The sequence below is a fragment of the Ictalurus furcatus genome, chromosome 13 (assembly GCF_023375685.1).
Source record: "Ictalurus furcatus strain D&B chromosome 13, Billie_1.0, whole genome shotgun sequence".
Classification (NCBI taxonomy): domain Eukaryota; kingdom Metazoa; phylum Chordata; class Actinopteri; order Siluriformes; family Ictaluridae; genus Ictalurus; species Ictalurus furcatus.
Window position 1 is genome coordinate 2865132 of NC_071267.1, and position 24037 is coordinate 2889168.

At 40.0% G+C, this 24037-nt stretch overlaps 1 protein-coding gene across 1 annotated transcript in view; it reads left to right on the forward strand.

The window, feature by feature from the left end:
* LOC128616625 (integrin alpha-M-like) overlaps positions 1 to 23831 on the forward strand; it is a 45602-nt gene extending 21771 nt beyond the window's left edge. Inside the window, exons 15-31 of the mRNA XM_053639244.1 lie at positions 897 to 1100; positions 2937 to 3070; positions 4735 to 4877; positions 4991 to 5139; positions 6302 to 6433; positions 6683 to 6756; positions 6883 to 7024; positions 15152 to 15250; positions 15429 to 15508; positions 16733 to 16819; positions 18717 to 18795; positions 18875 to 18970; positions 20130 to 20210; positions 21435 to 21545; positions 21647 to 21757; positions 22414 to 22524; positions 22631 to 23831. Coding sequence (XP_053495219.1) covers positions 897 to 1100; positions 2937 to 3070; positions 4735 to 4877; positions 4991 to 5139; positions 6302 to 6433; positions 6683 to 6756; positions 6883 to 7024; positions 15152 to 15250; positions 15429 to 15508; positions 16733 to 16819; positions 18717 to 18795; positions 18875 to 18970; positions 20130 to 20210; positions 21435 to 21545; positions 21647 to 21757; positions 22414 to 22524; positions 22631 to 22723 — 1926 coding nt within the window. The 3' untranslated portion in view covers positions 22724 to 23831. The remainder of the gene's footprint in view (positions 1 to 896; positions 1101 to 2936; positions 3071 to 4734; positions 4878 to 4990; positions 5140 to 6301; positions 6434 to 6682; positions 6757 to 6882; positions 7025 to 15151; positions 15251 to 15428; positions 15509 to 16732; positions 16820 to 18716; positions 18796 to 18874; positions 18971 to 20129; positions 20211 to 21434; positions 21546 to 21646; positions 21758 to 22413; positions 22525 to 22630) is intronic.
* Positions 23832 to 24037: the final 206 nt, after the last annotated feature.

The window sequence follows — 24037 nt, forward strand, 5'->3', positions numbered from 1 at the left end:
AAGCCTGACCAGTAATCTTCTTCATTATTATACAGTATGGAATATGTTTTAAAAATAGCTATTTCCCCATACAATTTCAAACCACTATTTAGGAGATTAAATCATCTTTGACCAACAAAAACTGACTACAATCTGAAAGCACCTCCTGAAACAGCATAGGCTGCTCCCATGTTAGCCCAATTTCACTGTTTAGATAGTTAAGACATCTCAATTGCTTAAAAATGTGAAAATTGGAGAATGAAGGAAGGGTTTGGATTTGATTTACCATATATCCTGCACATGAATAAACCAGTCATTCAGATACCTACTACCATCATTACTATGTCAACATGATCATCAAAATCCTCAAAACCCATAACACAATGACAATTGATTGAAAATGGCTACTCAAAGTAGCTGAGCTACTCAAAGTGACTGAGTAAACTTTCATAATCTAGTTGCAAAATCATTGCTGATGGAAATATTTTATATGAACCACAATTCCCACCTCAGTGGTCCAGAGAGTAAAACATGAGAAAATATTCAATATAAAATGATGACAATTACTGAATTCTGTCTTTTAAAAACTATATTAAATACTGGTTAAATTTAAATTTAGCCTGCTTCAATATTGTTGTGACCCAATTGTCCAGACTGCAATATGAGAAAGGAAATAGACATTTTTAAACAAGGTTAAAATTAAATTAAATGACTAAATTTATTTGCAATTATAAAGAAAGACATGATCAGACAAAAAGTTGGATTTATCGTAAAATTTGACTCGGGTATTTGCATGACTACCAGAACGATAAAATATAAAACTTTGTGGCTATGTAACATGAGACTAGTTTGGTGTCACTGGCGTGCTACTTAATGTGTTATATTCTTTAGCAACACGTAAACATATTTCTGTACAGACTTTACAGGTAAATCACATACAGACACTGAAAGGAATTCCAGGACAAAGGGGGAGGTTTGGCCTGACGTTGGCCAGCCCTGCAGATCTAAATGGGGACGGTCTGGCGGATATAGTGGTAGGAGCACCTCTAGAGGAGAATGGCCAGGGCAGCATCTACATCTTTAATGGAAGAACAGAAGACATTGTCCCCACCTTCTCACAGGTCAGAGAGAAACAAGTGTACAGCTACTAATATCACAATAGAGAGAGATAGTTTGTATATATTGTAACCTTAGTTTTGACAGGTATAGGTCAAAGGTCAAAAAGATACACATTCTAACTCTCTATATCTAGATCAAAGGTCATGATCATAAAAATATTTATAGTTATGTTAAATCGGGATCACATACATTCGTGACACAAACGTTACCATACATGGTATGGCCATGTGTATTCCAGACACCCACACACGTTGCACACATGTTCTTTCTTTTCACATAGAATATGAAACTCTCTGAGGTAGGTCATAAAAACCTTCCACCTGAAGCCATTCAGTCTGAGGCCATTTTGCCCCATGCCTTTATGTCTGAGGCAGCATTTTGCCTGATGCCTGTAGGAGACCTGACACCTGACATAGTTTTTCCTAAGTCCTGAAGCCATTAAATCTGAGGTGTGGTGCCATTTTGTCATATAGCTGAAAATTGATGTTGAGGTCTGAAGATGTCCTAATATGTATAGTACACCATACCAGTGGCCACTGGTGAATTTGAAGGAGGGATATGTCTCAAATCGAAGGCTTCCTTGGTTAGGAATTGTCCAGTCTCAGGAATTATGCTGGGGAAGTTCTGAAGCCTTAAAAAACCTCCACTAGATCAAGGTAGGTAGCAGGTATTTGGATGTTGGTTTTGACTTCTGGATTTTTGATCTGTGTAGTGTGACAGGAGAGAGACAGGAATCAATTTGATGAAGCAATATGAGACCCACCGTCTCTCCCAGAGATGGATGTGTTCTGATTTTTGATCCAAGCAGTACTGGGTTGTGTGGCAATTTTGTGATCAGAAAGGACATTCAGTGACTCAAATGTGCATGACAAGGGGAATTGCCATCACCAGGTTTATCTTATCAATGCTGTTGTAGTTGATAATTAGAGAGCACTGCATAAGAAAACTTTTGGATTTTGCCAGAGAACCATCCTACAGTATATGGCCATTCCATTCCAAAACCATGGGAAATAATATTGAGTTGGTCCCCTTTTACTGATATAATAACCACCATTCTTCTGTGAAGGCTTTCCACTAGATTTTGGACCATGGCTGTGGTGATTTGTGCTCATTCAATCACAAGAGCACTGGTTGTGCACTGATGTCAGGCAAGAAGGCCTAATGAGAAGTTGGTGTTCCAATTCATCCCAAAGTTGTTCAGTGGAATTGAAGTCAGGGTTCTGTGCAGCCCAGTTGAATTCTTCTATGCCAACCTTTGTAAACCATATCAATATGGACCTCACTTTGTGCACAGGGGCATTTTCATGCTGGAACAGGTTTGGGCTAGGATTGGGTTGGGCTTAGTTCCAGTGAAAAGAAAACTTAATGTTATAGTATGCAAAGACATTCCAGGCAATTGTGTGGTTACAGGTTTGTGGCAATAGTTTTGGAATGGCCCACATATGGATGTTATGGTCAGGTACCCACAAACGTTTGGCCATATAGTGTATTTGCCAGACTGTGTTATATAAGGTCAGGTCATTTGTTTACACATACTAGCATTGAGATGTTGGTGTCTGGGCAGTATCTCCCTTCTACATTCTCAGATATGATCTCATCTATGGCTGAGGTAGTTTCGAGCTGTTGAGCATGAGCATGTAATAACTGGTCTTGAGATGCTCTTGTCAGAATCCATGTGCATGACGCTCTTGTCACCACCCCCCCCCCCCCCACACATACCAACCCCCCCCACCCCCCCAGTCAATGGAAATTAACATTCATTTTCAATATCACTCACAATCAGTCTCTCTCTCTCTGCTACTTTTGCTAATTTTGCCTTGTGTTTCGACTACTGACAGAGAATCAGAGGCTCGTCTGTGCGCCCTGGGCTGCAATTTTTTGGTGTTTCTCTGAGTCAATCTGCTCTGGACCATAGTGAAGACCAGCTGCCAGATCTTGCTGTCGGTTCCAAAGGAGCAGTCATACTTTTAAGGTCTGGCGTTTCAGTTCTCACATGGTAGTGTATGTTACACTTGTGTGAGGGTATCAGGTGCAGCAGCTTTCACTGTCACTGCTGGGTTTAGAACAGTCTGCAAACCTAAAATAATTTCTAACCACAAGACTATCAGCTACAATTAGAGGACGATTAACACAAATTATACACAAAAATATTAGCTATAGATCACCTACAAAGTGGCCTAACAATGTAGGTATATCTAATAAAGTAGTCAGTAACTGTGTCATAATATTTAACATGTGGTGCTATTTGAATGAAATATACAGAAATTCCACCCTCTTAAAATTTCCACATGGGAATTGATATGGACTTATCTGGGATTTTTAACAATTGATTCACACAATTTGCCTAATATATTCAGATGATTTTTTTTTTATTATTGTGACATTTATTAAGACATTTCTTAGGTGCTTACATATTTTCCTCTGTGGGTCAGTACCGGGAAGAACAACTTTTAGCTGCAAATACAGTTGCAAGTATCTTTGGATATGTGTCTATCAGCTGGATGCTGACATTTTTGCCCGTTCTTCTTGGCAAAACTGCTCAAGCCCTGTCAGATTGGATGGAATTGTTGGTGAACAGTAATTTTAACAGTAATTCTAACACTTTCAGTTTATCGGTTTTGAACCAGTGTAGCTTTGACAGTATCATTAGGAGCATTGTCTTTTTGAAAAGTGAACCTCTGCCGTAGTGTTTTCTTCTAGGATCGTTCTGTAATCGCACCCATACATTTTGTTCATTTTAGTCCCTGCTGATGAAAAGCATCCCCACAACAGCATGCTACCACCACCATACTTCACTGTGGGCATGAAGTTCTTTGGGTTATAAAGAGTGTCAGGCTTCCTCCAAATGTAGCGATTTTGTGCCCAGGCCAAAAAGTTCAGTCTTGTCCACATTTGCATCACCAACAGGATTTTGGAAAACCCAAAATGTGATTTCATACGGCTTTTTTTTCTCTCACAGTAATGGCTTACTTCTTTCCACCCTTCAATAAACCCAGCTGTCCATGCAAACAGCTTCTCCCATCTGAGCTTTGCTGGCTAATGCCTTCCGAAAGTCACTGACTTTTGGCGAACGGCCTTCTCTGGGCTCTCTCATGGCTGTGGCATATTAATTCCATTTTACAATTAATGCATTTAATGGTGTTTCACAGGATGTTAATTTATTGTTTTATTTAGTTTTTTAATAACCAAACTCTTTATTGAGAACTTAGAAACCTAGGAGCCTTCTAGTAACAGGTATATTTATATTGAGATGACATGAAATTTTAACTGAAGACTGATTGACTCTATTCAGCTAATTATGTGGCTTCTGATGGCAAATGGTTGCATTAGAACAAATTTAAGGTTTACAGAGGCGAATACATATCCACACAACAGGGGTGCAACAGGAGTGAATACATATCCACTCATAACTTTTAGGTGTTTTTTATTTGGAAATCATTTAGATTTTGTCCCTCAATGTATCAATGTATTAATATGGGCTGTTTTGTGTAGATTCATGACTTACAGTAAAATCCCAATTAAGTCCATTTCAGTTCCAGTTTTTAACACTACAAAATGTAAAAACACAAAATGTAAAGTCTTAGTTTGATGTTACATTTACATTGTGTGTTGTTTTTTTTTCTGTGTAATGTTCAGATCGAGACCCATCGTGCGCTTGTGGAACACAGTAACTTACAATCCATCCAAAATCCCCACCAATGACACTGAGTGCACGAGTCCTTTGAATAACACAGTAAAATTGTGTTTCACTATGACAGGATTAAATACTGGCACAAAAGGTTCCTATATCTTTCTATATTTTTAAATGCATAACCTATTGGCCTTTTCCACAAAATGACAAGCGAAAGTTTTTACTTCAGAAAAGTTACGATTGTTATTTCTGTTTCTTTAGACTTGACTGCAAATATAAACTATACATTAAAACTTGATGCCAAACGACAAAGCTACCGGGCCTACTTTTCACCGAAGAACCGTGTTCTAATTGGCACGATATCTGTGTCGCTGGAGGAGAAGTGCAATCAGCATGAATTTTTGATAGAGGTATTTGAAATGCTCCTTTGAAATCTGTTAAATGTATATTCTTGCACACATTTAATGCTAAAGCAGGTTTAGTTGTGTGACAAAAAAGGCTGCAAACAGGCTAGCGTAATATAGATGAAAATATTTTATTTCAAGCAAATTATTATTACATTGCACATACATTCATAAAAATATTATCTATTTTGTGTTAAATCATGAATAATGGAGGCTTAATGTATAATGTACAGGATCCACTGTAACAGTCAATTGTACCCTTTCTAGTTCCTTAAGCCCCTGGCAGCAAATATTTAAAAAGATGAATGAATGATGAATGAAAATGAATATATGTCTACGATCATATACTGATATGACCAATGATAAGAAAATCTATTATTGTCCCTTTTAGTAATATATTGATCTAGGAAATGTATTCTTCTTCCATTTTTTAAAAAACAAACAAACAAACAAACAAACAAACAAAAAAAACAAGATTATTACCAAATTATTTTTTACAAGGTAAAAATCAGAGCAAATTAAATTTTGTATCATCAATTTTAGTAAATATTACAGCAGTCCTTAATTAAATAATCATTTAATCCTTGTGTTGCTTCTATAGTGTTACATCACATTTAAAGTTGTCTTCCTTAAAAAAAATTTAAGCAATCTGTCGTCTACCAAAAGCATGCTATTGGGTTGCCCTTTTATATTTTTTACACTGTTTTACATAATTTGTCCTAGAAGACAATATAGTTTCCCATGTTGTTTTGTAGAGGTTCTTCAAATTTTGCTGTACCACAACCAACTAATATTAAAAATAGTAATTTTCATGCATTTTCTACTTATGTATTAATGTACATTATTTGGACATATCTTCATACTGTAACTGTCCTTGAGTCAGAAGTGATCACCAAATTCGTTCCAACATTTCTTATGTTGGAGTTGTTTAAACTCATCTATGAAACATTTTATTAGCTAAGAGTACAAACATACATCCTATCTTGTGTAAGATGTACAACAGTGTGTATAGGCGGAGATAGTATATATATAGGATGTGAGCACATCAACCAACACATGTCTATAATTTACTTCATGCATCATTTGACTCTTACTCAGGTTTTTCCATAAGATGGTGTATAATGTTCCTTTCACTTGCTGTGGCTATTTGTTTCCTCCTGCATTACAGGCCTGCCCCAATGATGCACTCAACCCAATATCTAATGAGTTAGTGTATACATTTGAGGGTCTCCCTACTCAAAAACTTAACAATTTACGGCCGATGCTGCCTCCTAACACAAAGAACACCTCAGATCATAATGTAAGTACTGAGAGTCTACAGCTTTTCATATTAGGGCAGTATCAGGATAATCTCTTTTATTACTTTTTTTCTTGTTAGTGCTAATAAACATGCCAAATGCATTATCCATGATTATCCATTATGTTTATTTATACATGAAATATCTTTTTACACTTCAGTTCTGTTAGCTGATTTTATCAACCCTTCATATGAATCGTACTATCATAAGACCATGCATATGACTCTCCACTATGTAAATTATTTTCCCAGCTGGATTTTGAAATAAACTGTGGAACCGATAACATCTGCATTGATAATCTCAAAGTGGATTTTAACTTTTCTGGGTAAGATGATTGGTAAAAAAAAAAAAAAAGAGTGGGTAACACTGGGGGAAACACTGGGTAGAGTCCTGAGAAGTGGATGATTTGACATTGTGTTTTGTTTGTTTGTTTGACTTTTCCTTTTTTTAGATACTCAGTCATACAAGTTGGAATAATGCAGGATATGAATGTGACTGTCTTCATAGAGAACAGAGGGGAAAATTCCTACAACAGTCGAGTAATTCTGAAATACCCGTTTGGACTTTCCTTCAGGAGATTCATTACTAAACAGGCAAGTGTAATGTAAACAATTATACATTTTGTGCCAATTCAGAGTTGAGTCACACTATATATGTGCATAATGAGGTATTATTATCAAAATTGAACGCACATTGGTGCAGCGGATATAGTTCCTGTCTCACAGCTCCAGGGTCCACAGTTTGATCCTAATGCAGGTTGCTATGTGTGTGGAGTTTCGCAGTTATACCTGTGTGCAGATGGGTTTCCTTTTTCTCTGGAAAATGAGTTTGCAGAGTTGAGCTTGAGTGGAGTGGAGTTTGCATTTTCTCTGCATGTCGGCATGGGTTTCGGTTTTCTCGCACCTACCAAAAGCATGCTTCTATGTGTACTGGCTATTCTAAATTGCCCCAAGTTGTAAATGAGTTTGTGAAATTGTATGTGCATGTTGATGGACTGGCATCCCATCCAAGATTATTCCCACCAGATACCCATAGGATGCGGACCCACTGTAACCCTGACCAGGATAAAATGCTAACTGATAACAATTGAGTGAAAGAGCATAATAAAATAGCCTATATTCCAGGAACTTATTTTTTTCCTGACTTTGATTTAGTATTTTGTGTCAACACAAGATGGCTCACCACATAAATAATATATTTCAGCCTTGACAACTACCTAAGTGAAATTGTGAGCTTTTATAGATGGGATGGAGTGTGAGTAGGTGTGGTCTGGTGTACTAGATCTGCTACGCCGCTGCTGCTGAGCGAATACGAATACTTGCATGATAGACATGGACAGACAAAGAAAAGAAGAGAAGCATGCTGCTGCTGCAAAGGGTATGGAACGAGGAGCCCAAAAAAAACAGTGTATAGGCTGTACCGAAATACGGCCTGCATCCCACCCCCGACGATACACATCTGAAGGCAATTTTTTTTTTGCAGTTATCAGCAGTTATCGACATCAATCAGCATTCATTGGCAATTATCAGTATGGATAAAAATTTATCAGCATATAACAGCATTTATCAGGACTGAGCAATTATCAGCAGTATTTAGCAACATTTATCAGCAATTATCGGTGATTATCTGCATTTAACTGTGATATCAGCAATTATCAACCTTGATAAGCAACCTTGATGGTGTTCATCAGCCAGTATACTGTAAATGTACATCAGCACTTACCGGTGGAGATCAGTGTTTATCGTCCATTATCAGCATACAGTGCCCTCCACTAATATTGGAGACCTTGGTAAATATGAGCAAAGAAGGCTGCGAAAAATAATTTTTAGCCTTTTGATATTTTGCTAACAAAAATTCACAAAAATACTTATAGATATCAAATAATTACAAACAAAACACAGGTTTATATAAAAAAAAATGTGTTAAATATAGGTGTGTAACAATTATTGTCACCCCAATGAATTCATATGAAAAAATATATCCATCCATTCATTCATCCTCAACCGCTTATTCGTTATCGGGTCGCGGGGGCAGCAGCTCCAGCAAGGGACCCCAAACTTCCCTTTCCCGAGCCACATAAGCCAGCTCTGACTGGGGAACCCGAAGCGTTCCCAGGCCAGTGTGGAGATATAATCTCTCCACCTAGTCCTGGGTCTTCCTTGAGGTCTCCTCCCAGCTGGACGTGCCTGGAACACCGCCCTAGGGAGGTGCCCAGGGGGCATCCTTACCAGCTGCCCGAACCACCTCAACTGGCTCCTTTCAACGCAAAGGAGCAGCGGCTCTACTCTGAGTTCCTCTCAGATAGCCGAGCTTTTCATCCTATCTCTAAGGGAGAAGCCAGCCACCCTCCTGAGGAAACCCATTTCGGCCGCTTGTACCCGCGATCTAGTTCTTTCAGTCACTACCCAGCCTTCATGACCATAGGTGAGGGTAGGAACGAAAATTGCCTGGTAGATCGAGAGCTTTGCCTTCCGGCTCAACTCTCTTTTCGTCACAACGGTGCGGTAAAGCGATTGCAATACTACTCCCGCTGCTCCGATTCTCCGGCCAATCTCCCGCTCCAATGTCCCCTCACTCATGAACAAGACCCCGAGGTACTTGAACTCCTTCACTTGGGTTAAGTACTCCTTCCCTACATGGAGTAGGCACTCCATCGGTTTCCTGCTGAGAACCATGGCCTCAAATTTAGAGGTGCTAATCCTCATCCCAGCCGCTTCACACTCAGCTGCGAACCGATCCAGTGAGTGCTGAAGGTCATGGACCGATGATGCCATCAGGACCACATCATCTGCAAAAAGGAGCGATGAGATCATTAGGCCACCAAACCGCAACCCTTCCCCACCATGACTATGCCTCGATATCCTGTCCATGAATATCACAAACAGGATTGGTATCAAAGCGCAGCCCTGGCAGAGACCAACCCCCACCTGGAACGAGTCCGACTTTTTGCTGAGAATCCGGACACAGCTGTCACTTTGGGCGTACAGCGATTGGATAGCCCTCAGAAGGGGACCTGGACATACGCCTTCTCCAGATCCACAAAATACATGTGACCGGATGGGCATACTCCCACGCCCCCTCCAAGATCCTTACGAGACTAAAGAGCTGGTCCATTGTTCCACGACCAGGATGGAATCCGCATTGTTCCTCTTCAATCCGAGGTTCGACCCTTGGCCGAACCCTCCGTTACAGCACCTTGGAGTAGACTTTACCAGGGAGGCTGAGAAGTGTGATACCCCTATAATTGGCACACTCTCTGGTCCCCTTTTTTGAACAGGGGAACCACCACCCCAGTCTGCCACTCCTTGGGCACTGTCCCCGACTTCCATGCAATGTTAAAGAGGCATGTATCCAAGACATCCCCTCCACACCCAGAGCTTTCAGCATTTCTGGATGGATCTCATCAATCCCTGGGGCTTTGCCACTGTGTAGTTGTTTGACTACCTCAGTGATCTCCACCAGGGAAATTGATGATGATCCCCCATCAGCTTCCACCTCTGCCGCTACCATAGAGGGCATGGTAGTCAGATTCAGGAGTTCCTCAAAGTGTTCCTTCCACCGTGCAATTACCTTCTCAGTTGAGGTCAACAGTGTCCCATCCTTACTGTACACAGCTTGGATGGTTCCCCGTTTCCCCTTCCTGAGGTGGCGGATGGTTTTCCAGAAACACCTTGGTGCCGATCGAAAGTCCTTCTCCATGTCCTCTCTGAACTTCTCCCACACCCGCTGCTCTGCCTCTTTCATGGCAGAGGCTGCAGCCCTTCGGGCCTGTCGGTACCTCACAACTGCTTCCGGAGTCCTCCAGGATAACACATCCCGGAAGGCCTCCTTCTTCAGTCGGACTGTTTCCTTGACCACTGGTGTCCACCACGATGTTCGAGGGTTACCGACCCTTCAAGCACCTAAGACCTTGAGACCACAGCTCTCCGCCGCAGCTTCAACATTGGAGGCTTTGAACATTGCCAACTCAGGCTCAATGCCCCCAACCTCCACAGGGGTGCCAGAAAAACTCCTCCAGAGGTGTGAGTTGAAGATCTCACGGGCAGAGGCCTCCTCCAGACGTTCCCAGTTCACCCGCAATAGCCGTTTGGGCTTTCCAGGTCTGTCCAGAGTCTTCCCCCACCCTTGACCCAACTCACCATCAGATGGTGATCAGTTGACAGCTCTGCCCCTCTCTTCACCCAAGTGTCCAGAACATGCAGCCTCAGATCAGATGATGCAATTTCAAAATCAATCATCGACCTTCGGTCTAGGGTGCGCTGGTACCACGTACACTTATGAGCCTCCTTATGTTCTAACATGGTATTCGTTATAGACAATCCATGACTAGCACAGAAGTCCAACAACAAACGCCCGCTCGAGTTTAGATCAGGGAGGCCATTCCTCCCAATCACACCTCTCCAGGTATCTCCATCATTGCCCATGTGCGTGTTGAAGTCTCCCAGCAGAACTATGGAGTCCCCTACAGGTGCCCCATACAGGACTTCGTTCAGGGTCTCCGAGAATGCCGAGTACTCTGAACTGGTGTTCGGTACATATGCACAGACAACAGTCAGAGTCCCCCCCCCCCCCCACCACAACCCATAGGCGTAAGGAGGCGACCCTCTTGTCCACCGGGGTAAACTCCAACGTAATGGTGCTCAACTGGGGACTTGTGAGTATCCCCACACCCACCCGGCGCCTCACACCCTGGTCAACTCCAGAGTAGAATCCATCCCCTATCCAGGAGTACGGTTCTAGAAACGAGACTGTGCGTAGAGGTAAGCCCCACCAGATCTAACTGGTAGCACTCCACCTCCCGCACAAGTTCCAGTTCCTTCCCCCACAGAGAGGTGACATTCCACGTCCCCAGAGCCAGCCTCTGCCGCCCGAGTCTGGTCCGTCGAGGGCCCTGACCTTCACTGCCACCCGTGTAGCAGCGCACCCGACCCCACAGTTCACCCCACGAGTGGTGGGCCCATAGGATGGAGAGGGGGGTGCCACATTGCTTTTTCGGGCTTTGCCCGGCTGGGATCTGTGGCAAACCCAGCCACCAGGTGCTCGCAGTTGAGCCCTCCCTCTGGGCCTGGCTCCAGACAAGGGCCCCGGGCTTCCTTTGGGCAGGGAAACTCCTCCTCTCTTTGCTTTCTTCATGAGGGTTTCTTTGAACCATTCTTAGTCTGGCCCCTCCCCTGAGACCACTTTGCCTTGGGAGGCCCTACCAGGGGCACAAGGCTCCAGACAGCACAGCCCTCAGGTTCATAGGGACACACAAACCTCTCCACCATGATAAGCTGACGGTTCCCGGAGAGGTGAAAAAAATATATTTGAAGTATATTGCCATTGATATTTTACATATTTAGCACAACTGGGTGACTAGTAACAGAAAATTGTTCAACCATGACTTCCTGTTTCACAGGGGTATAAATATGAGGTAACACTTAGGCCAAATTCACTTAGTTATTCATCACAATGGGTAAAACCAAGGTATATAGCTGTGAAATACAGCAAAAGGTTGTTGAGCTTCACAAAATTGGAAGTGGCTATTAGAAAATAGCAAAAGCATTGAAAATGGCCATTTCCACCAACAGAGCGGTAGAAAATAATTAAGAAGTTCCAGTCAACTGGAAATGTTATGAATCAATCTGGAATTGGACGTGTGTCTATATCGTCTCAACGCACTGTGAACAGGATGGTTCGCATGGCCAAAATATCTTCAAGTATCACAGCTGGAGAATTGCTAAAGTTAGTTTGGGCTTATGGTCAGAAAGTCTCCAAAACTACAATCCAAAGTCACCTACATCACCACAAGTTGTTTGGAAGGGTTTAAAGAAAAAAAAAGTCTCTACTCTCATCCAAAAACAAACTCAAGCTTAAGCATCTTCAGTTTGCCAAACACTACTGGAACTTCAAATGGGATCAGGTTCTATGGTCCGATGAAACCAATTTGTGTATTTGGCAATAAACACCACAAGTGGTTTTGGCACACACAGAGTACTTCATGGACACGGTTAAATATGGTGGTGGCTCTTTAATGTTTTGGGGCTGTTTTTCTGCCAGAGGGCCTGGACATTTTGTTAGGATACATGGCATCATGGACTCTTTCAAACATCAACAGATATTAAATGAAAACCTGACTGCCTCTGCCAGAAAGATTAAAATTGGCCATGGTTGGATCTTCCAGCAGGACAATGATCCAAAACAGACATTAAAATCAACACAAAAATGGTTTACTGACCACAAAATCAAGGTCCTGCCATGACCATCCCAGTCCCCTGACTTGAAACCCACAGAAAACCTGTGGTGTGAACTGAAGAGGAGAGTCCACCAGACATTATAGGAGAAGACTCAGCACTGTTATCTTGGCTGTTAAAGTATTGATTAATAGGGTGCCAATAATTGTTGCACACCTATATTTAACAAAGTTTTTTTTATATAAACCTGTTTTGTTTGCAATTGTTTAATATCCATGAGAGTAGACTATTTTTGTGAATTTGTTGAACAAAAAAATCAAAAGGTTAAACAATAAAGACAATTTTCACAGCCTTCTTTGCTCGTATTTACCAAGGGTGCAAATATTAGTGGAGGGCACTGTATGTCAGCGCTTACCAGTGGTGATCAGGGTTTATCAGCCATTATTGCATGTATCACATTTGGCCATTGTCAGAGTTTATTATGAGTGATTATGGCCATTGATGTGTGATTATAGCGTTATGAGCCATTATCCTCATATAAGTTCCCTCCAATCTGCAGATGTGATTCCCTCTGTAGGGAAAGTGATTGACACCTCAATTCTAGCAGTGGGACACCTAGGCCAAAATATGGGGTGTGTTTATTACAATCCACTCTGTACAGTAGGTTTATTATAATCCACTCTGTGTGTTTAGTACAATCCTTTCTGTGTGTTTAGTAGAAGCAACTTTATGTGGTTAGTACAATCCATGGACCATTCCCATGGCACCCTTAGGTCATTACAACCTAGTCCCATGTTCTGAACTCCCACAAGAGAACCAAATCCCGCAAGGATCCTTCATACAAACCTTAGGCAGGGTACATCATGTCCTCAGACTGCTGGTAGGTGGAGGATGTGAAAATATTGCTCACTGGATTGAGACTACATCAGATCAGTCGGTCCTGATGAATGTGTTTCAGCGATACAAACTGCAGTTTCACCACTGGCCCCCGGAATTTTCAGGGATCAAATGCTTATTGACAAACTCCTAGCTGAACTCCAAATGTGGAAATGTGTCCAAGTACTGGCTTGCTTGAGATGTAGAAAACGATTAATGAAAGTAGTCCTATTGGGACCAGAGAGAGATTATTACTATACATAGCTTTATGGTGCAACAAGGGTATGGGGGGTGTAGGTCTTCTTCTTAGCAGTTGTGAGACACTGCTACATGCTGGTCAGCTTGAACAATAGCAGCAGTACAAGGTCAAGCAACTTTTTTCCACCTTGCCCAGAATCTCCTCAGGTGCTTTACTGACAGCAACTCAACTGTTGGTGCCGGAACATGTTTCCATTGTATTGCAGCTGACAGCAATTGTTCATCCGCCACTTTGTGGTTTCAGCATGCATGCATGCACATGTGTATTAGGTGGTATTAGGTGGTTGCACCAAGTAGTAGTACTTGGGAAAGATTTGGGGTGGCACAGGTGAAACTCTTTGCCAATTTCAGAGTCCTGCTTCTGGCCTCTAGATGGCCAGTTAGAGATGACTCCTTCAGCCAGGACTTTAGGCCCCTTGGACTGAATTGTAAGCTGAGGACTCAGACCTAACACTACTGAATGCAAGAGGGCCTCATTGAGCTGGGCTCATTATCCAATTTCCAAGCTACTAACCTTTCCTTATGGTAGACGGTGGCAAGTTCCTATCTATATTGAAGGTGTATATCACAACACAGTCTACCCCTGCAGAAGAGTAGATGGCATTTCCTTGGAGACTCATAGGCTTATTGCTTTTTTATTATTACCATTTTGAGGGATGAGGTGCCTTCATTCATTATCTTGTGCTGGAGTCCCTTAAGGGCCCCCATTATGAGCCATGCATTATACTGAACTGAAATAGGTATTTCTGAAAACTGCAAGCCTGCAGCATGTTATATGCTATGTCTGGTACATGTCATAAGGTATTGTTTAGACTGACCAGCAGGTGTTGCATTGTATTGTAGCTGACAGCAACTGTTCATCTGCCACTTTGTGGTTTCAGCATGCATGCACATGTGCACAAAGAGGTATTGTGGTAGTGTCACAACCCCTGGCACTTATTGGGGTTTGTAGAACCACAGTTACATACAGTACACAACTAGTATTAGTAAATGCAAGATAATAACATGAAAACAAGGACCATCAATACTGAGAGAATTCATCTCACACGTATTACACAAATCTAATGTTAATGTGACATTAATATTATAATATTAATTATAATATTATTAATGTTCTATGCATTCGATCCTTTCCCCAGATATAACCTAAGGTCATGATAAGCAAAACAAAAATTTTTAAGCATTATGCTTTATAAAGTATTTATGCAGTTCTTATGAATGTGATATGAAGTCTCAGTTTATATTCCCTTCAAAACGAGTGTTAATGAATGATGTATTGATGGCTTAAACAATGCAACAGTATTTGGTCAGTAGAAATGCCGTTTCATTTCATTCTATTATATTTCTATGTGATTGGACTGGACTCTGAGGAGCAAACTGGAAAAATGTCTGTCTTGTTTTCTGTCTGAGAAGGGCAGACTGGAGTGTGTATCTGTGGATAGTGATGAAAAAGCTGCACTGGGGGAGACGACTTGTTTCATCAGTAAACCTATCTTCAAGAACAATGGCTTGGTGAGTCCAAATGAGTTCATACTTCTTTTTTTAGGTATTACATACTAGGAGGGATTGAGTTTCAAGCTATGCCTAGGATAAAGATAAAATGAATGTAGATTTGTGATTATTGACTGGGTAAATATTAAGGTAACTTCTGAAATTATGCAATACCTCAATTCCTGTATTACCTCCATAGGCTATCTTCGATGTTACATATAACATAAACAAAGACAGTAACTTTGACAGGATGTTGACGTTCACTGCATCTGTTTCCAGGTGAGTTCTTATATTATATTATTATATTAACCAGCACATTCCACATGGTGGATTGTATCTGTGTGCATTAAACTGAATGAAATGTATTTTGTCCAATAAGGGCACACAGGCTACATTCCCATTACAAGCTTCATTGCAAAATTCAGATTTTTTTTTTTTTGTGCTTAGATTGGATCTGTCTATTTTGACTGTTCACATTTGTAAATGTAAGTTACCAGTATCTGTCTTTAATCATAATGCACCTGTTCCCCAAAACACCCTGCATGTGCTCATCAAAATCAATTTTTTCTGCATCACAAACTACAAAAAAAAAATCTTCTTTGTGAGACAGTCTACCATAGAAGAAGCAACAAATGAATACACTAATAGCCCAAGACTGGTTTGCTCTGGAAGTCACCAAACAGCTTCTCAGGTGTACAGGTTGAGAAGGTGAAAAAAATGACTAGTTTTTGAAGCTATTGCTGGCACTCCTACGTTAGTGTACATGATGTATGGGTTTGGGAGAGGAGCCAGCAATGGTGGGACCATGGACTGGAGGGATTCACAGAGTATTTCTATGCAAGAGTATTTCTTTGTCAGGCAGCATGGTGGCAAAGTGAGTAGCTGTCCCAGGTTCAATCCTGAGCTTGAGTTTTTGACTGAGTGGAGTTTCTGTACATGTGCTCTCTGTGTCCATGGGTTCTCTGGTTTCCATCCATCCATTAGGCAGATTGGCCAGTCTGAATTGCTGCTAGGTGTAAACAAGTGTATGAATGTGTGTGTGCATGGTGTCCTGCTATGGACTGACATCCCACCCAGGGTGTATTCCTGCAGGATAGACTCTGGATCCACTGTGACTCTTACTGAAAGTGTGTGAGAATGAGTGACTATTTCTTTGGCATTGTAGCCACATTCATTTTTGGCCAAATTTTGCCACTCTTGGGTAACTGTTTTGAACACTACTCCGTTTCGGTAGCAATTGATTACGTTCCCTAAATAACAGTCAAGATTGATAGATCCACTGCTATTGCTGTATTTCACTGCTGTTTTGCCATGCTGCTTACCCTGGGGGATGATAACGACAGTGATATGTGCATATACATTGGGGAAAATTGCATGATTGCATAATTGCAATTTCTATACATAGAGAATGGATCACATAAAAAATCTATTTACAAAAACTATGTTCATTTTGTAAAAAGAATGATGCTTACTACACTGATACAAATACCCCAATCTTTACAGTGACAATGACAAACATGCACCTGACAATGAACTATTAAAAAACAAAACCATTGATGTTAAATTTGCCATCTACATTGCGTTGATCAGGTGGGTGTTTTTTTGTTTTTTGTTTTTTTTTTGCTGATTTATGGTTCTAATAAATATGTATAATTAAAAATGTGAAGTCTGCCATACTTTTGTTTACATCTATTAGTAAACAGTCAAATATTATAATATGCCAGGAGAACACACATATTGAATGCGTCAACATTTTGTTCAGCAAATATACTTCCGATGAGGTTATTCACATGAAATTTTGACCAGAAATCTGTATCAACTCAAGAAATCTACAAATATAAAGAATTCATAACATTAAAATTCATAAATAAAGTTATGTGTAATAAAGTGGAATGACACATGAAAAAAAGTATTGAACACGCTAAGAAAAAGCAGTTCTCCAAGGCAAGATAAGGCAAGGAACCAGCTGAAATCCGTAAGTAATTAGAAAGTAATTATACCCCCTATCTGTGCAAATTAATATCAGCTGGGTTAGTAAACTGATGGTCTATAAAAAGGCTTTTCGTTACCTAGGTGTCACACAAGAAACATCTCAGGATGGGTAAAAGCAAAAAGGTCTCCCAAGACCTTCACAACCTTATTTTTGCTAAACATATTGATGGAATCGGAAACCATTGCAAGGATGATCTTCCAGTAAGCACCTTTGGGGCCATTATCCGCAAGTGGAAGCAACATCACTCCGTCATCATCATTGGCCACGCACAGGAGCTCCTCGCAAGGTTTCTGACCAGGGAATCAGAAGAATAGTCAGAAGCATAGTCCCAGAGCCAAGGACTACTCAGAAAGAGCTCCAGAAACACTTGGAGGCAGCAGGTACCATTGTCACAGAGAAAACAATGCACTCCACTGCCATGGCCTCTATGCATGCTCACCCACAAGACTCTATTACTAAAGAAAAGGCATGTCGAACCTCATTTAAAGTTTGCTACAACTCATTTGGACAAGCCTATGAAATACTGGGAGAGTGTAGTCTGATCAGACGAGAGCAAAAATGGACTTTTTGGCTGTCATACTACACACCATGTTTGGAGAAGAAATGTCACTGCACATCACCCTTAAAATACTACACCAACAGTGAAGTTTGGAGGTGGAAGCATCATGGTGTGGGGCTGTTTTTCATCACATGGTACTGGTAGACTTCATGTAATTCTTTGTGTGAAACTCTATGTGCTGCCGTCTTGACCAGGTCTCCCTGGAAAAAGAGATTGTGATATCTCGATGGGATCTTCCAGGTTAAATAAAGGATAAATAAAAGAAATAAATAATTGAAGGAATGATGAATGGAGCCCTTTACCGGCAGATTCTTAAGAAGAATCTGCTGAATATCCACCAGGATGATGAAGATGAGACGTGGCTAGACCTTCCAGCAGGACAATGATCCAAAGCATACAGCAAAGGAAACTCTCAATTGGTTTCAGAGAAAAAAAAAATGAAGGTGTTAGAATGTCCCAGTCAATCACCTGACTCGAATCCAATTGAACAAGAATTAAAGACAACATGTTTAGAAGAACGGGCCAAAATCACACCTGAATACTGCGGCCCATTAATTTATTTATACAGGAAGCGTCTTGAAGCATCATTACAAACAAAGGCTTCTCCACTAAGTATTAAATAAATTTCAGTTAGCGTGTTCAATACTTTTTTCCTCTGTCATTCCTCTTTATTACACATAAATTAATTTATGGACTTTAATGTTGGGATTTCTTTATATGTGTGGATTTCTTGAGTTAATACCAATACCAAGGCTATTCACATAAAAAAATTTCATGTGAATAACCTCATTGGAATATATTTACTGAAAATGTTTTTGATGCATTCAATACTTATTTCCCCCACTGTACATCAATGTCTTTTAACTGTGTGCATCTACTGAAGTTTGTTCAGTTATCTGTGGGTAACATATTACTTTATATGATTTCATATCAAGGCACGAGAATTCCACTATCCACATTAATTTTACGGCAGGGAAAAATGACCTTGAGAAACCAGTCCACCAAATATTCAAGGTATTTCAAAAAATTAAGAAAACCTTTGATATGCCATTCTTATTTGACAAGATATTATTAAATTCTCACTCCCTCTCAGGTGGAGAATGAGCTCAGAGATTTGAGTGTCGACCTTTTCATCAGAGTACCCATAAAATTAGGAGTTAAGGACATCTGGACTAATAACAGCTTGCAGGTATTGTAGATTGACATTATTGCTGAGGTTTTCTGCAGCTATAAATCTTTGACAATCTATTTGTTAGTATTAAAAAATGTCATGCCCACCATGATGAATTCCCTGCCAAGCCATCACAGAGCACCCTCCCACATATTTTGAATTTCTTTGCTAAACATCCAAAGGGGGCTGGGGTGGGGGTGGGGTGTGTTGGTGGGACAGACCTAGGAGATTAATCAAGGGAGAAACTGAACTGGTGTGCACAAACACCGGAAATTGTGTGTTAAAAAAAATATTGTGGGAGGGCGCCCTCTGGTGGCTTCGTGGTGAATTGTTAATGGTGTAAAGTACTTTACATCCTGACCTCTGTTAAGGCATTTTTCCACTGCACGGTACGGTTCGACTCGACTCTGCTTGCTTTTTGGGGGCTTTCCACTGTGGATAGTACCTGGACCTTTTGTTAGTTTCACCTCAGTCGAGACTCCAAGTGAGCCAAGCTGATACTAAATGTGAGCCACGCACTGAGGGAGTAGGGAATTCTCCTTAATGAATGGTTCAGTATTGTGCCTGAATGAATGTGTGTCATTCAATACATACTTTGCATATGGTAATTTTCTATTAATTGAAAATCATGTATCATTTCATCTCATTACAGATAAAATTACAACAAAGGTTTCTGTCTTAGATTTTTACATCTCGCTTGTTACCGACTTCCAAACAGGCGTTTATCGAAGTCGCTCCTGTCGTGGCTGAATCTAACTTGGTCATATCGAGCACTACATAGGTTCTAGAACGTTGTTATTTTACATAGTTAAGGCGTTTGGAATACGGCCTGAGCATGTATTTGTACTTGGCTTTGATAAGACAACATTATTCCTGCGTGAAGGTGAGGGGAAGATGGCCCCACATTGAGGCGGCACTAAACTGCAGTGGAGAAGCAAGCTCAGAAAAGCCCTACCGTGCAGTGGAAAAGTGGCTTCAGTGGAGGTGGGGGAGGCCCCAGTGTAGGCACCAGCCTGTTGTGTTATCCACCTACACAGGGGCTGATCTGCACAACCTGTTTATTGATTTTTTTTTTTTTTAAAGCATGTGTGAATCAGATTTACATAAAAGTAAAAAACCAGTTTAGAATTTAAGAGTTAAGACAAACAACTCTGGAACTTGTTAATGTGCTTCTTAGATTCAAGACTGCAATGCAGACAATGATGAGCAACCCACAATCCGAGATTTTGTGGCAGCTCTGCATAAACAGCCTGAGGTGGTGAGTAACTGTTATGCCTTTGTATTTGTGTCCTAGCCCATTTGGTGTCCTAGGCAAGATTCATCCTCACTGCCCACACACACACACATACAAATTTATACGACACTCAATAATATTATTTTTTTACTTCAATAATACAAAATAATAAAATTAAATATATTTAAAATAAATAGCCATCGTGGATAGGCATAACCAGAAAAAAAAAGAATATAAACACAAATTTACCTTATTTGCATTCATGTAGCAAGACTCTTCATAATTAATTGTGAGCCCCCGGATAAAAAATCATTGGCTTAGTAACAAAAGTGCTAAAAGTATATTACAGCAACGAATTATAGTTTAAGCACTGCTTATCTGATTAAAGGTATAGTTGTGGGTGGACACCTTTTACATGGGACAGTCACAGAAAGCATAGTAATGAAACACAATCGACAAATCTTTTTCACAAGATAGCAATATGACTTATAACCAAATATTTCCCTAAAACGAGTATACTGTGTGCTTATGTATATGCTTTAGTTATTTACATTTCATCCTCTTGAAGCAATGTTAGAGTCCGTGGCTTCGAGTCACAACAGTAAAGTCACAACCCTCTGTTACTAAGGCAATGATTTATTATCTGGGTTCTCACAATTCTTTATGAAGAGCCTTACTACATGAATGATTATAAATATGGTGATGTCAGCTGGATGGATCGCTATCTGTTAACATCCTAAAAATGGAAACTGGTAGAACACTTTCTGTCTGTAAACAACTGGTTAAAAATACCCTTATTTACATATATTATATTACATAATGTAGTATGTTGCAAGGGTATCAATCGAATACTATCAACAAATGAAAAAATAAATGAGTCCGTGGATGAAGTCGTGTCTCATGAAAGAATAATTGTTCATGTGTCGCAACAGTGGCAGGCAACCAATCAGAACTGATTTCCGGAAAATTAATTAGCCAATTATATTTGAGGCTACAGTCAGGCCAGTTGTGCCCGCCCACTGCTGAGAATAAGGAAAATAACGCCATATGGTGGCGCAACAAATATGGTGGAGCACTAGCGACTGCCTATTACGCCTAATGTATTGACCAGCCCTGCTTTGTATAAACCCCAAAACATTTTCTGAATTCTAACAGTTAATCGACACTTGTCTTCTCCAGATTTTCCCTTGAAATGCATTAATATCATTAATGAATTTATTTGTGGTATGTGAAAACTCTGGGTTTTAGAATTGCTCCGTAGCTGTGTGCAGAGTGTTTAAATGTCCTGCAAATCTCATTAGAAAGCAGACAAAATTCTACACCATCTCTGGTAATGTCAGCTCTGGATGGATTGAACAGGTATGTTTATGATGTCATGCATTGCTGATATTTCCACCAATTGTCCATATTTTCTACATCTCTGTACCATTAATCATTTCTGTACACCTTCTCACTTTTAGACCGGATTGCGATCAGCAGTGTTCGAGCTGGTCAGTACAGCAACACTGGACTATAACAAAACGACATATATCTACTTCTCTGATTCTGTAAACACTGCACCCACTGGCAAGGTACACCAACTAGTTAAGACCCTATTTAAACCATCTGATGAGCTATGCTTTACCTGTTTACTCTAGTTTTTATTTTTTAAATATTTTATATTTATAGTTACTATTTATAGTTTATCAGTTATTAAATGGTGAAACTGAGCACTTTAATATAATTTAAACGCTGCCATTAAAATAAACAAGTTTAAAGTCACATGACTTTCATGGACCTCTGGTGGTGAGAGTTGGTATAAAACCGCTAGGATACAGATGTTATAGGACAACTTTTGTACTCAAAAGTAGAACAATTGGACTCAAAGTTCCAGAATGAAATGCAGCTTTACAATGCTGAGTTACAGCTAGACATCATTCTAAGAGATAACGAGCATGGTGGCACTGATGGCAGTATTGAAAGCATGAAATATAAAGCTTTGGAAAATGATCCATGTAGCAGAGAGTACAGATGTGGAGGAGAGAGAGCTGGACAGACTAAAGGATTAAAGCACTGCTGCATCGCTCTCTTTAGGGAGAGAGCTTCTAATGGCTGCATAAAATTGCATATTTCTTGGAACATTATAAGTCTACACGGTATTAGATCTCATTATGTCCACTTTTATAAAAATTTATCTTGGAGGTTCTGACTTCACTTGCCAGAGTGACCTGTTATTGTTACTGTGCAGATTAATACCCAGGTGGAGGTGTATGAGGAGAAATTCCCACTTAAGGAGACAATTGGAGGTGTTGTAGGAGGTCTTGTGCTTCTGGCTCTTATCACTGCAGGCCTCTACAAGGTCAGTACAGATATCATCATTTTTTCCCTTTATTTTTTAAATCATTTTTAAATTTCATGACATAATGCTCTGCAATATGTTGCTTGGCCTTTTCTATCACTCCTAGGCTGGGTTCTTTAAAAGCAACTATAAGAAGATGTTGGAGGAAGCCAGAGCAAGGGCTAAAGGAACCGGAGAAGGCACAGGGGTATCTAAGTGAAGAGTGATCACTCTGCTCTACAATTTGAACATAAACTGCAAAGTTACGTTTTATCTTATGTGTGGTGTAAGGTGTCAGCGTCAGGTGTCCCTAACCCTGAGGAAATTTTCAGGAGCACACAGTGCTATTCCAATTATTTACAAAGTCCTCACTTGCATATGGGGGAAAGTACATTAACAGACATTTTGACTTTTGGTATAATTGGCAATTTTCATAGAAATAGAAAACTTGCTTAGAACTTATAGCGTTAACTTTCATTAACTTTCTCTTATAGCTGCTGCAGCTTATAGTAATGTTTAGACAAGCTTGACAATGTTGGCATGCTGTATTCACCAACATGCATATTTGATTATTATTTGCTAAATGGGTTCTGCTTGTAAGATCTGATATGACAGTGTGCAAACTTTTCATATAAAATGTTATGTTACATGCACACAGACGTCACCCTTTAAATGGCAGATACAGAAACGAAGAACATGTCAGAGGCACGTATGAACTTTAGTTATTGAAATGTGTTCAGACATTGACTGGTGATTTGAGATCCCATTTTAATAACTGAAACTCATATTTGCTCAAAGAGTAAACCCTATTTTGTCACATTTTGATGTCTATGTTATAATGCTGGTTTATTTCTTAAGATAACTAATGGCATATAACTTTCTTGTATGGCTCAGTCATTTTAAAAATATAGCCTAATGTGTAATGATGGAAATAAAAAATAAATACTGCATTTGAATGGATAAGCCATAGTTACAAGTTGTGGACTTTCACAGGATTTTTCGATTTATTTTAAGCCCTGTAATCAGTAATATAGCTTGTGAACTTCCATTTAATATATAAAGAGTTCACCTTTAAAAAAGCTCTACATTCAAAGATGTGGCCTCTGCAAGTCCACATTTATTACATTTACTTTGCATACATATTAATAAGTGTAATAAGAAGTAAATAAGTCAGCAGTTGGTATACATTTCAGCAGGTTAATGACATAGATGGCCATAGGGCAAGCTCTGGGGCCTCATGTTAAACACAATGCTCTAGTAAAATATGCTCCATGGTATACTAAGTCTGTCTGCAATTTCATCACCCTCAGTTCTGCACTACACTGTTGACACTGTGCCCCCTTGAGGCCATAATTGCATACATATCGCTTACATACATTTATTTCATCTCATTATTATCAGTGAATAAATAATGTATATGTCATTTTTCATTTTAACCCAAGGTAAAAAATATTAACATCTGACCTTAGAGTTAAGAGAAAGAAGGGGGAAAATATGCTGGGCTCACCGAGACTGAAGTAATCATTTCAAAATG